The sequence below is a fragment of the Podarcis muralis genome, chromosome 13 (assembly GCF_964188315.1).
Source record: "Podarcis muralis chromosome 13, rPodMur119.hap1.1, whole genome shotgun sequence".
NCBI classification, from domain to species: domain Eukaryota; kingdom Metazoa; phylum Chordata; class Lepidosauria; order Squamata; family Lacertidae; genus Podarcis; species Podarcis muralis.
Genome location: NC_135667.1, coordinates 33721051 through 33734441, shown reverse-complemented (window position 1 = coordinate 33734441; position 13391 = coordinate 33721051). Strand labels below are relative to the sequence as shown.

Sequence of the window (13391 nt, the reverse complement as noted above, 5' to 3'; positions counted from 1 at the left end):
GCGGGCCTGAGGAGCCCCATTCCCCTTCTCTGTGTTTTGTCCTGGAATAGTTGGCGAGGCTGCTCCAGGGGAGAAGGGGCTCGCCGAGAGGCGCGCCCAGGAGCGCCCAGGCAGCATCTGCTCTCCGCTCCCCTCGCGCGCAGCAGCCCGAGCTATTCATGTCACGAGGCTTTTCAATGACCAAGATGGATTCATAGGCCGTGCCGTATTATTGTGTGTGCCTTTCTAACCTTTCAGGTCAGCTTGCAAAAGACACCGAGGAAGGCCTCCTCACCACGTGACCTTGGGGGTGCCAATGTCCTTCCATGAGGGGGTCAGCCAGAGCCTGGTAGCAGCGCGCGAGAACCTCGGGGAGCCCCAGCCATGCAGAAAACAACCTACTACGACACCTCCACGCTCTTCGGGGGCTACTCCTACCAGGGAGCCAATGGGTTCGGCTACGAGGGCCCTCCGCCGCAGCCCTTCCAGCCTGCGGCTCACGTGGAGAACCACGACTACCAGAGGCCGGCTTGCACCCTCCAGTCCCTCGGCAACGCCTCCCCTCTGGCCAAAACGAAAGACCTGAACGGGAGCTGCATGCGCCCCAGCCTGCCTCAGGAGCACCACCCGCCCCCGCCCGTCTCGCCACCCCCCAACCCTATCACCGCCACCAACAGCAGCAGCAGCAGCAGCAACGGGGGCGGCAGCAGCAATAACCACAGCCAGCCTGGGGGGGTCAAAAGCGCCCCCAGCAAAGCCAGCCTGGGCTCTAGTAACGCCGCTCTCGCCAAACAGATTTTCCCCTGGATGAAAGAGTCGAGGCAAAACTCCAAGCAGAAAAACAGCTCCCCCAGCGCAGGTATCTGCTTTTGGAATATCCACCACCAATGTGCATAAGACACACACGCACACACAGGTGCAAGGGCGCAGTGGGGCCAGGCTGGATGGGGAAGGAGGCCGGTGTCCAAAGCTTCCTATCTGGAGGGAGGTGGGGGTGCTGAAAGGATATGTTGATGCATGCAACCCAAAGGGCAAGACCCGTTGGAAGGAGAGGGGCTCTGAGTCCACAGCAACTAACTGCAGCTGTACAAAGAGCCACAAAATAACAACAACAATAATAATAATGGCAGGCTCCAAATGGGTTACTGTGAGCCACTGCCAAGGCATGGATTATGCAAAGGTCCCTGCTTGGCATATAAAGAGCCAGGAGTAGGCTAAGACCTAGAGCACGAGCAAGACATTGGTGGCTCCAAAAAGTGGTGCTAGGCCTGCTAAAGACCCTGAACAGGAAGGAGGAAGTTGATGTAGAAGTGGGGAGTGGCCTCAAGGCTTAGACTGGATGGGGTGAGGGTGGCAGGCAATAGGAGGAGCAGTAGATTAAGGTGTTGATGGTATGAGAAATGGGCTTCTGGAGTGTGCAAGGAAGGCAAAAGAGCAAAGAAAGGGGATAGGGAGACTTACTTTGCCTACATGCGTCCATAGCTCAGAAAGTTGCATTGGGTCTCCAGTCTCTCAAAGAAGGTCATGGCTTTGGGGGTCATCTGGATATTAAAGCCAGTCTGGGCTAGTCCCGCCACCACCACACAGTGTCTGACCCAAGTGACAGTGATAACCAGGCTGTGGTTGAAAGCACTCTGCTTTTATGCCAGATGAAATTGGCTCGCATGGATGCCAGTTGCTGAACTCAAGGCTAGTCTACGTATGCAGCAGGGAGATGTGGTGAGATAGAGTTGTGCCACTTTGGGCTACAGGTGGGAGGAACATTTTGGAAGGTTTTCAGTGCTTGTTTTTTAAAAACTGCCCAGAAACTAAAAGCAGGTGGAGGAGAAAGGTTCTAGCCTTCCTTTCTTCCTTGCAATGAGTTGTTGTTGTTGTTGTTGTTGTTGTTGTTGTTGTTGTTGTTGACCTAAAGGCTGATCCCTGGCTTGCATCCTGAAGTGTTGCAGTCTGCTCCATCACCTCAGGACTCTGCCATCCTACTCTCGGTCCCTTGCAAAATCTGGCTGTCATTGGCTCAATGCCTGGTTTTTATCCCTGACAAAATGTGTTTTCATCAAAGCCCAAGAAGTGTGATGTACTCCATTTTATATCTCATTGGCTTAGCATGGATGCTCACTAATACCAGCCAGAGAGTAACTGATTTGTTGCAGTGCTAAAGGCTACTGTTATACCATACTCAGGCAAAATGGCTTTTTTCCCTGTCTCTCTTGATATTTTGATGAAAGACGTATTAAAGACAGCAGGTTTTATATAGGACAAAACAGCTGCATGACTCTGGATGCCATCCTTAGGATATATATGTCAGAATTCTAAGAATAACAACTTGGAAAGAAGTGTGAGTGACTTCAATGGAACCTACTTCTAAGCAAACTAGGATATGGCTCTTATTTGGGAATTGATTCATTTTTCCTGCTTGTGGGTTCCCTACAGGAATCTGACTGGCCACTGTTGTAGGGATGAGTATGGAAAATAAAAGAGGATATATTTCTTAGATATTATCCTTTGTGAGTTTGGCAGAGTACATCCCTTTGTCAGCAAAAAATAAGGAAGCTAGCTTTAGCCTTTTAATTTAAGTAATTCAGGATGCTTTACTGCAGACTGGATTTCCTGTTATTTCCCCCCTTCCTTCTTCTTAAAACAATAAACATGCAAAACAGTAAGTAAAGATAGATTTACTCACTCAGTTTCACAGTAGCAGCCTTGAGGCAGGCTTAAAATGTAGCTACAGACATATATTATAGTTTAGACTAGACTTGGAGTCTAAGCTGTGACTCAGACTCAGCACATGTCTTACTTCCCTAGTCACTGATGAAGCATCAAAGGGAAGAGATCAGATAGCAGAGATCAGAGAAAGAGAGAAGGTTGTGCCCCTTTACCTGGCTGGACACAGTGGGAGTGGCTCTCACAGGGAGAATTTCCTGTAGACTCTGAGATCCAACTTCCTCTCTGTGTGTGCCTTTCTAGCAATCAGAAGTTGTTGGTTTTGACTGCCTTATTTTAGATATCCCACAACTGTGAGAAGAGAATGCTGGACTACACAGTCTACCAGGACTCTTCTTCCTGAGTGAAAAGGATTTGTTTTCTTGGACTATCTTAACCAGTTTTCCATGCAAAGTTCCTGTGCATAACATGCTCTAGTAGTGAAATGTGTGCAGTGTATACCATGCAATTTGTGTGCATAATTTGTATAAAACAAAGTATTGCCATTGCACAAAATGCACAGAACTGGATTACTGCCTGAATTAAGGCTGTAGGCAATTTGAAGTACAGTGGTACCTCGGGCTACATACGCTTCAGGTTACATACGCTGCAGGTTACAGACTCCGCTAATCCAGAAATAGTGCTTCAGGTTAAGAACTTTGCTTCAGGACAGTGGCATAGCGTGGGTTGTCAGCACCCGGGGCAAGGCAAGTAATTTGTGCCCCCTAACCCGTGGATTTCAGCACTTTTAAGTAGGGGCAGAGAGCTGCGAGTGCGAGTGCGCCCCCCCAGATGTTGCGCCCGGTGCGGCCCGCCCCCCTGCACCCCCCACGCTATGCCACTGCTTCAGGATAAGAACAGAAATCGTGTTCCGGCGGCGCGGCAGCAGCAGTAGGCCCCATTAGCTAAAGTGGTGCTTCAGGTTAAGAACAGTTTCAGGTTAAGAATGGACCTCCGGAACGAATTAAGTACTTAACCCGAGGTACCACTGTATAATTTGGAGCTACAAAGAAGCTATATTGTTTTGGTTGTGACATAGTTTGCAAACTCACAACCTCTTTTTATTCATGAGTAAATCTTATACTGTGGCTCTGGGGCTGATGAACTTTGCCTGTATCATCTGTGCGGAAGGGAAAAGCATTTAAGGAGACAAGCAGATATCAAGCATTCTGAAACTGATCTGCCTTAGACAAGTTGCCAATGATAAACAGAACAATCCAAAGCAAATAAGTGATGTTTCTGACTGTGAAATGCACTTACTTGGAAACAGACAAGCGCTCAGGAGTTCTAAGTAAATGCCCCATTTCTCATGGAAATCAATAAGAGCTTGGTAAGTTGTGAGTACCTTCTCCCATTGATTTCAATGAGAACTAAGACTGCAATACTAACCCCACTTACCTGGGAGTAAGCCCCATTTAATTCAATAGGGTTTTCTTCGGAGTAGGCAAGGTTAGGATTGCATTCTATATGCAACTAACTTTGTGTGGATCCAGCCCACTTTCTTTAAAATCACAGTACATTCAAAGTTTCACTGATTCCCACATGCATGCACACCAGTTGATAACACATCACTGCATGCCTTACTCCTGAATGTGAAAACGCATTTCTTAAGGAAATACAGTACGTTTGATGAGATTATATGAAATCCCAGCTTCTGAGCTACAAAGATTGTTTCATACACCATGTTGCAATCACTGGATGATGAACACACGAATTTCTCCCAGCTTCTACTGTTCCCCTTCCAAGTACAGTGGTACCTCAGGTTAAGAACTTATGGTAATTAGTTCTGGAGGTCCGTTCTTAACCTGAAAGTGTTCTTAACCTGAGGTACCACTTTAGCTAATGGGGTCTCCTGCTGCCGCCACATGATTTCTGTTCTCATGCTGAAGCAAAGTTCTTAACCCGAGGTACTATTTCTGAGTCAGCGGAGTCTGCAACCTGAAGCATCTGTAACCCGAGGTACCACTGTAAATGATAGAAGAATCTTTCTGCCACTTATAAAACATATCCCTTAAAATATTACATTTCCACATTTCTTCTCAATGTTTAAAAAGTGGTTAGCATTCTTTACTGCAGGAATGTTAAGGAAGGTAGGAGAGGATATATTGTTTCGATATTATCCCTCCTCACTCATGCTAGAACACATTCCCTTTGCAACTTATTACAAGCCAGTTGATGATTTGTTAGAATCCTTTAATTAAGCAATCCAGTCTGGCTTGTCAAGTCTGGCTTGTTTCTGGTATGTGTCCCCTTTATTTCCTTCTTAAAATAATAACAACACAACACAGTCTTCTTTAAAGGTAAGAATAAAGTTTTACTCACATCCAGTTCACAGAAGTAATCTGAAGGCAGGCTTTATCTTGTGGTTACAGTAAAAAGAAGTCTGAGCTACATCTCAGACTTTCTGCTTGTGGACTACATCCTATGTGACGTTTGAGTCATGCACTGGCTAAGAGCCAGGAGAGTGAGAGTCCAAGAGTAAGAAAGTAAGAGTCCAAGAGAGATGGTTGTGTGACCAGCCCTTTTATGTGGTCAGCTAGGGTCACACCCATCTACCTGGTCACACACAGGGGTAGGAAGCTCCAGAGCAGGTATGACAGGAAGTCCTCCCTGTCTGGAGCCACATTCCCCTGTGAGTCCATTCTAGGCAACGGGAAAATGTTGCATTTGACTGCTCTAGTAATAATGCATCCCACATTTATAGTCCTGTGAATGTCACAAACATCATGTAGTCAGTACAGTGGTACCTCGGGTTAAGTACTTAATTCGTTCCGGAGGTCCGTTCTTAACCTGAAACTGTTCTTAACCCGAAGCACCACTTTAGCTAATGGGGCCTCCTGCTGCTGCCGCGCCACCGGAGCATGATTTCTGTTCTCATCCTGAAGCAAAGTTCTTAACCTGAAGCACTATTTCTGGGTTAGCGGAGTCTGTAACCTGAAGTGTATGTAACCTGAGGTACCACTGTACAGACCTAAGTTGCTAAATGAGCAATGAACCACAATACATGCATGTAGATATATCTCAGAGGTACAGGCATACACACATATAAATAACAGATACAGACATCTTTGGGTATATTTTTCTTATATGCAGTTCTCTCTCAAAAAAGTTGAAAAGTACACATGCAGTAGAATGAGGTGGTCCTTCTGAGGTAGTAAAATGGACTGCCCTACTTCAGAAAATGGGCGAGTTTTGTTCATTTTTTTGCAACTGCTTGCTTACATAATCTTCATGCATGCCAAGAACTAGCATAGTAATGGGCAGAATGGGCTAGAACCTTCAACACATTTTTTTTCCTGTACAGTGGTACCTCGGGTTACAGATGCTTCAGGTTACAGACGCTTCAGGTTACAGACTCCGCTAACCCAGAAATAGTACCTCGGGTTAAGAACCTTGCCTCAGGATGAGAACAGAAATCGCGCGGCAGCAGCACGGCAGCAGTGGGAGGCCCCATCAGCTAAAGTGGTACCTCAGGTTAAGAACAGTTTCAGGTTAAGAACGGACCTCCAGAACGAATTAAGTTCTTAACCCGAGGCACCACTGTAGTGAGTTTCCTTGAAGGCAATTAAACATAAATGGCACTCCAAACTGCAGTCTGCAGTTGCAAAACTTGATGTAGTTGCATTACATCAAGACTCTACCACTACATTGAACTAGGCCTGTGCTCCACTGATTTACACTCAATTTTACTTCCTTCAGCTAGGCTGCAATCCACAGCACTGGAATCAGATGCAAACCCCCCCCCCTCCCAGGAATGCATTTCCCTTTTAAAAAGGACATGTATTGGGATTCTGGTCTGTATGAAAAAGATGAATCCTGCCCCTGAAAGCTTTTACCCCCCACCCCCGCATCTCTGATGTTGATTTTAGTTAGTGATGGGAAAAGGCCCTCTGCACATGCTCAGAGGCACTCTGTTATTTATCCAATATTTGGCGTAGGAAAGAGGTTCCAAATTTCAGTTTTGGTTGTAGGAACACATGGAGCACAACCCAGCAGGCAGTTCACAGACCTCCATTGCAGTGAAAGAAAGCTTGCACAAGAGACCTGCCCACTAGATTGAGCATAGTGTGTGTGTGTGTGTGTGTGTGTGTGTGTGTGAGTAAGAGAGATAGAGAAGCTCATTGGCAAGCATATACTGACATTTGCGCCTTACACACGTATGTAGAAGGGCGCATGTGCTTTTGTGGGCTTGTTTAAATCACACAGAATAACAAGGACACTGACACTGCAGGCCTGTGTACAGGAGCGCCTGATTAATTTTGCTTTCCAAACACTGCCCACTTGCCAGGCGTAATTTCCTTTGAAAGGGTCTGCTTCAAAATAATCGACTCCCAAATAAATAGCCTCGGATTCCTTTTCTGCATGACATGATCAAATTTTCATAAAGCGAGGGGGCAGCTTTGGAGAACAGAACTCTTAATAAATGACATGATTATGGAGTGGGGGAAATGGAAGGAGGAGGGGAGGCTGCAAGTCTTCTCGCCTGTTGGAGGATTTATTAAGAGGCCTGTGCATTCAATTTTCTGCATGTAAGTAATTATCTCTGATTTCATTTCCCGACCTCCTCTCCAGAAAGCTGCAGCGGCGAGAAAAGCCCTCCGGGCAACTCGGCTTCCAAGAGAGCCCGCACGGCCTACACCAGCGCCCAGCTCGTCGAGCTGGAGAAGGAATTCCATTTCAACCGATACCTGTGCCGGCCCCGACGGGTGGAGATGGCCAACTTGTTGAACCTCAGCGAGAGGCAGATCAAGATCTGGTTCCAGAACCGGAGAATGAAGTACAAGAAGGATCAGAAGTCGAAAGGTTTGGGCTCCTCTTCCGGGGGCCCATCCCCGACGGGGAGCCCCCCGCAAGCCATGCAGTCCTCGGCGGGCTTCCTGGGCGCCCTGCACCCCATGACCTCGAACTACGACGCCCCGTCTCCGCCCTCCTTCAGCAAACCCCACCAGAATGCCTACGCCATGCCCACTGCCTACCAAAACCCCATCAAAAGCTGCCCCACCCAACAGAAGTACGCCAACACGGCGGCGCCGGAGTACGACCCGCACGTCTTACAGGGTAACGGGGGAGGCGGATACGGGCCCCCCAATATGCAAGGCAGCCCCGTGTACGTGGGCGGGAACTACGTGGACTCCATGCCCAACTCCGCCCCGTCGCTTTACGGGCTGAACCCCCTCCAGCATCACCAGCCAGCCAGCATGGAGTACAACGGGGGCCCCCCTCAAATGGGCTCCAACCAGCACCATGGACCTTGCGAGTCCCACCCGACTTACACAGACCTTTCCACCCACCACGCTTCGACTCAGGGTAGAATCCAAGAGGCGCCCAAACTGACCCATCTGTGATGAGGAGGGGCCGGATCGGGTGGGGGGTGGGAGTTAACAGACAACTGGGACGTGGCGGGGGTGGCTGGGTGGGTTGGATCGGTTTGTTGGTTGTGTTGGTGAGCTTTCGCTCTCTCTCTCTCTTAAAGGAGCAAGCAAACAAAAAGTATTTGTGTTGAAACCCTTTAGGAACCCGTCAGATGTGCCCTGCAAATCGGAAGGGTTACCCCCTGCCTCTTTCTTCCTTCTGCCCCAGCCTACTATTGCCCCCCACACCCTGCAAGAGGAGCAGGCGGGAGTCGATAGGGGGGGCGGGGTGTTGGCTTTCTAGGGGCAAGGAGCTAAGCAGCTCGCCTGCCGGTCACGTCATTTGATTTGGGAACCTTTCGGCCAATCCCATCCTCAGAACTGGGGTGCGTGGAGGTGTGGCTTGTGCTTCCAGGGGGCGGGACAAAATGCACTCTGCACATATAGCACAAAGTCCTTGGCAACTTTCGAATGTGAGCCCTCGTGTTAAAAAGGGGGGAAAGTGGGGGAGGGAAGCAGATCCCTTGACTGGGCCTTAAAGGACCCTAGTTCCGATTAAGTCCAGCTGATGGCCATCACTTAAATCGAATGTTGTGAACTCAGCGAGGTTTCTCAGGGAGGAATCTTCTTTCTTCAGTGGGCAGACTGAGGTGGCAGGGTTCTGGACAGTAGCTTTTCAAACTGCAGGGGGTGTGTGGATCATTTTTATTAAATACTCCTGCCCCCCCAAAAAAGTTTAAAACAAAACCCTGCTTGCAGTGAACTAGCACATATTCCTGACGTGCTAGATTTCTACATACAGGGAGTGTATCTATCTTTAATGAGGGAGCATTTTAAAATGCAATTCCCCATATGCAGTTTGAAGTGGTGTAGCTCACCCACCTAGTTCTTTTACTGAGGAATTACTCTTACTGCTCCCAAGTACAGTAAATCTACATTTTAAGCATCCTGAGTTGGAAAGACATTCCACTGAGACCAGCGAGACTTCCAAGCTAGAGCATTTATGGTTGTGTGTGTATGTTTATAAGGCTTGTAGCCAAGCAACAGTAGCAAACTTTCACACCACACCACCCCCCGCAGAGCAACCCCAAGACTGAGTCCTGCATGCCACAAAACCGGGGCTCCAAGCCCACCTCTTGAAACCACCCTTTGGTGTGTAACTACCCGGGTGGCAAAGAACTTGCCTCCCCCTCCCCCTCCCCCTTTCAGGATCATGGGTGGGTGCAGTGACGATACCAAATGTTGTCACTGCCAGTTACTCCCAATGAAAAATGTGTGGCCTTGTGTATATGCCCTAGGCAGACCATAAAAAAGCCGGCAGAATAATTTATTGGTATAAATTGATGTAGCTCCTTTCCTTTAATACAGATGAAACTGATTAAAATAGGTTGCTCAAGATTATCCTACAGATGTCAGTCCTCAAAGCGCTTGCTTTGGCAATAACACTTATTGAAAGCGTTGGAGTTGATGGACACAATGGGGGCGGAATGCTGCTGAAGATCATGGAAATGGAACTCACAGACTTTCTGCTCCTTTTTGGCATTGTGTCCATAAGAATACTCTTCCCAGATCTAAACACCATTCAGGCTGCTCTCTTATACAGTATATGCTTACCTGGAAGTAAATCTCATTGAATTCACTGGGAATTCTGGGTAGGCGTATGTAGGATTGCACCACAAATTGTAATAAAAACCCATGGGGGGAGAGAGAAACGCATTTATCTACAATCTTAGACTACTAAGTAGATGTTGTAGAGACAATCAGGTACACATTTAGATACATAGATATCAGACAGCAAGGCCAGTTGATATTGAGCAATGAACTTGCGGGGGGGGGGGCGCTCACCAGTGAATTTAACCCCCACTTACAATACACTTTTCAAAACCTGACAGATAAATGGACAATTCCTGAAGTCAATACATCCATTCTCAATTTGCATTTTCAACTAATTTTGGTCCTGGGGTTTCGACACAAATATTTTGAATGTAGAAGAAATGGGGCTGATTTTTATTTATTTATTTTGCGGGGGTCGGGGAGGAATGGAAGAATCAAACGACACAGGTAGTTTAATTTCTTTACTTCTTTTTTTTTAAGGGTAAAAAAAAGCAAGCATACAACATGCACAACAAATTGTGGTCGTAGTAGATCGTGAATACACCAATTCTTCTTAAAAGAAGTCGCTTCCGCCCCCCACCCCACAGCTAACCGCAAAAGGGTTTCTTTGAAAAGAAAAAGTCTAAGACGTTAAGTGGGAAACGGCCTTCCTGAAGTCTTCCAGTCCCTACTCATCTCCACCACATACAAACTGTTGAATTTTCCCTCCTAAGCTGGCTCTCCTCCCCCTTGACCCCTTTCCTCCGCCCACCCTACAGCCCCATTATCTAAAAACACCACCCTTGCCAATTCTTTAGGGCTACCTATGCTCCTCTCCTTGAATCCCCACTACCTCCGACAAGGGCTGGGGGAGGGGGGGAGAGAGGAAAGCGAGGTGCCCCTTTGCAAACTAATTTATACAGCAAAACTGGGCTTAAAAAAGAAAACAGGGTTTTTTGTGCAAAATGTACAAGGGGGCGACATGATGAAGGGAAAAAAAACAGAGACCTTCCTTACTTCCTCCCTTACTTCCTTGCGAAGTGGTGGCCTCCCCCCGTTTCTTTGGGGTTCGCTATGGGTCGGGGGAGCCTCACCTCTAAGGCGTCTTGCGTTCCTTTGCGTCTCTTTTCTTGAACGTGAAAACAGGGTATATTTGAGCAGAAACTGTTATGTCCTCCAAACGGAAGCGGAAGGAAATGGCCCTTTGGGGAGGGGGCGTGTTTCCTGGCGCTTCCTCTTTGGCCTGGCATCCTTCTTGCACTTAGAGTTTACATTTTAATGGGTATATATACCAACTTTTTGAAGGACACCCATTGGAGACGTCTTTCAATGGGGTGTGTGCGCGTGTTCCGGTGAACATTCATATATATAAATATATATATATTATATATTTATTGGTTATAGCCAGTTTTAAACTATTTTTTTCCTCTTTTGTTGGTTTTGTATTATTTATCCCCAACATTTATGTATTTATAAGAAAAATATGTACTTTTTTTTTAGTATTTACTTGTTATAAAGGAATATGGTGTTTTTTCCTTGTCATTGTACAACCAGTTTTTTCCTTTTCTCTTTCTTTTTTTAGTTATTGTAATTTAGGGAAAAGCCAGTAGTTACCTTCGTACTTAAAATAATGTGTTTAGTTCTACTGGAGGCATGAAATCCGAGCCAGGCTGTAATTGTATAGTCCTCAGTTAGAAGAACTAGCTAAACCCTTCCTTCCTTTCTCCTCTTCCTCCTCCTCCACCACCACGCCCTCCTCCTCTTTTTTGAAACATCTTTCTTTGTTCTTTACAGTAGATAACTTTATTTATTTCCTTAAGGGTTGTCTGTTGAACAATTCTTGAATAAACTTTCTGTTCTTAATTGGCTCTTGTTCCATTGGTCGGGTTTGAAAACAGGCAGAAGAAGAAAGAAAAAAAAGCTTTGGAGCTGTCAGATAGGGGAGGGGGGTGGAAAAGAGAACAACACGTTTCATTTCTAATTTTTTCAGACATTAACGAGAAAGACATTTATCTATTTCCTTCTCTCCCGCTTCTCCCTTAGGTTATGACTGTCGCTGCTTTATTTTTACAGCTTATAAAATCCGAGCACTTTCTCCTAGATGATTGTGTTTACTTAAAAAGTTAATCGCTAGGGGGTTCATTTCTTCTCCAGCTCCCCCGATCTCCGCCTTGTCTCCCCCCCCCCCGCCCTGTTTTCCCTTCCACTTTGAAAATCTTGTTCTAAATAGTCTCACGCCAATTAAAATTACCCCTCATCTTTTGTGGATACAAAGAGGTCCGATCACGTGCCGTCCAGACTAAACAGCCATTGGGCCTAAAATGAAAACAAAGGAAAATGATTAATCATAACAAAAGGCACACACGGGGCTATCTGGCTGAAATTAAGAGCGGGTGTGTGTGTGTGTATGTGTGTGTGTGTGTGTGCGGGGGGGGAACCTATCGTGAAATTAAATCGCTAAATAAAACAAGAAAGGAGTTGAAGGCAGATGCTGCAGCAGCCGTGGAAAGAGAGGGGGGAGGGGAGCGTGCCACAGCGACAGAGATAAGATAAAGGCTCTGCTAATTTGTATTTTATGCTCTCAACCCTTAAGAAAACTTATTTTTACAAGCAGCGCGTTTCCATAAAACTTTTATGATGTTGGAAACCGAATGTAAACGGCCTGTCAAATTAGAACGTCACGTTTATGTGCCTGTAAGAGCGATTCAGGTCGAAATGAGAGCTTTGTGGAAGAAAGAGCTCGGGACAGGGCTTGGGAAGAGATTCCGCCATTCTCTGACTGCGAAGAAGGTCTGCTATCTACTCCTACTGCTACGACGACCAGCCCTGTTGCTGCTCCTTCTCCGGCAGCTCCCACCACCACCACCACTCCTCCTTTATTCCATGCAAAACACTGTGCTCGGTGCTGTACAGAAGGAAAGTCACTCACTCCCCTGGTGCCCTCACGTTCTTTCTGCCTCCCCACCTTGGATGAACCTTTGCCATTTGCTTAAGGGAGGCTTCCTTTGTATAAGAGGAAGGAGGATCGATTCCTGACTCTACTCTGCCCAGTTGGGGAGTGAGGAAGCACGCTCATTTCTGGAACCCCTGGAGTTGGGTTTGTGGTGTGGAGACTTGGAACTGAAATGCAATACAGACAATGTGGGGGATTTCAGAAATTAGGGGGACTTGTTCAAAGCCTATGACCTCCAGTTGCTGAGGATTTGGGTTGACCTATCCATGCAGCGTTACACTTATACTAGAAACCCAAGTGCAGATAAATTCTTTAGGCACAGGAGGTTGCTGGTCTAATAGATGGTACTGACCATTTTGGTGCTTCTGTGATATACATTTGCAGCTCTGGTATAATGGGGAACTTGTGGTCCTCCTAATACCGTTGGACTACAGTTCCCATCAGCCCTGACCATCACACATGCTAACTCCTATCAGTCCACAACATTTGGAAGGCCACAGGTACCTTATCCTTGCCCTAGGATATAATTGCATATTGACACAAATCGGATATTGTGGATTTTTCATATCCTGTTTTATCAAAGTGGTACCAGGTTAAGAACTTAATTCGTTCCGGAGGTCCGTTCTTAACCTGAAAATGTTCTTAACCTGAAGCACCACTTTAGCTAATGGGGCATCCGCTGCCGCTGCGCCGCTGCTGCACGATTTCTGTTCTCATCCTGACGCAAAGTTCTTAACCCGAGGTACTATTTCTGGGTTAGCGGAGTCTGTAACCTGAAGCGGCTGTAACCTGAAGCATCTATAACCCAAGGTACC

At 46.8% G+C, this 13391-nt stretch overlaps 1 protein-coding gene across 9 annotated transcripts in view; it reads left to right on the top strand.

The window, feature by feature from the left end:
• The window catches only part of HOXB3 (homeobox B3), an 86402-nt gene extending 74916 nt beyond the window's left edge, over positions 1-11486 (top strand). For all 9 annotated transcript variants that reach the window (XM_028702541.2, XM_077917348.1, XM_028702537.2 and 6 more), the window contains 2 exons: positions 238-838; positions 7252-11486. In XM_028702541.2, coding sequence (XP_028558374.2) covers positions 364-838; positions 7252-8024 — 1248 coding nt within the window. In that variant the 5' untranslated portion in view covers positions 238-363 and the 3' untranslated portion in view covers positions 8025-11486. The remainder of the gene's footprint in view (positions 1-237; positions 839-7251) is intronic.
• Positions 11487-13391: the final 1905 nt, after the last annotated feature.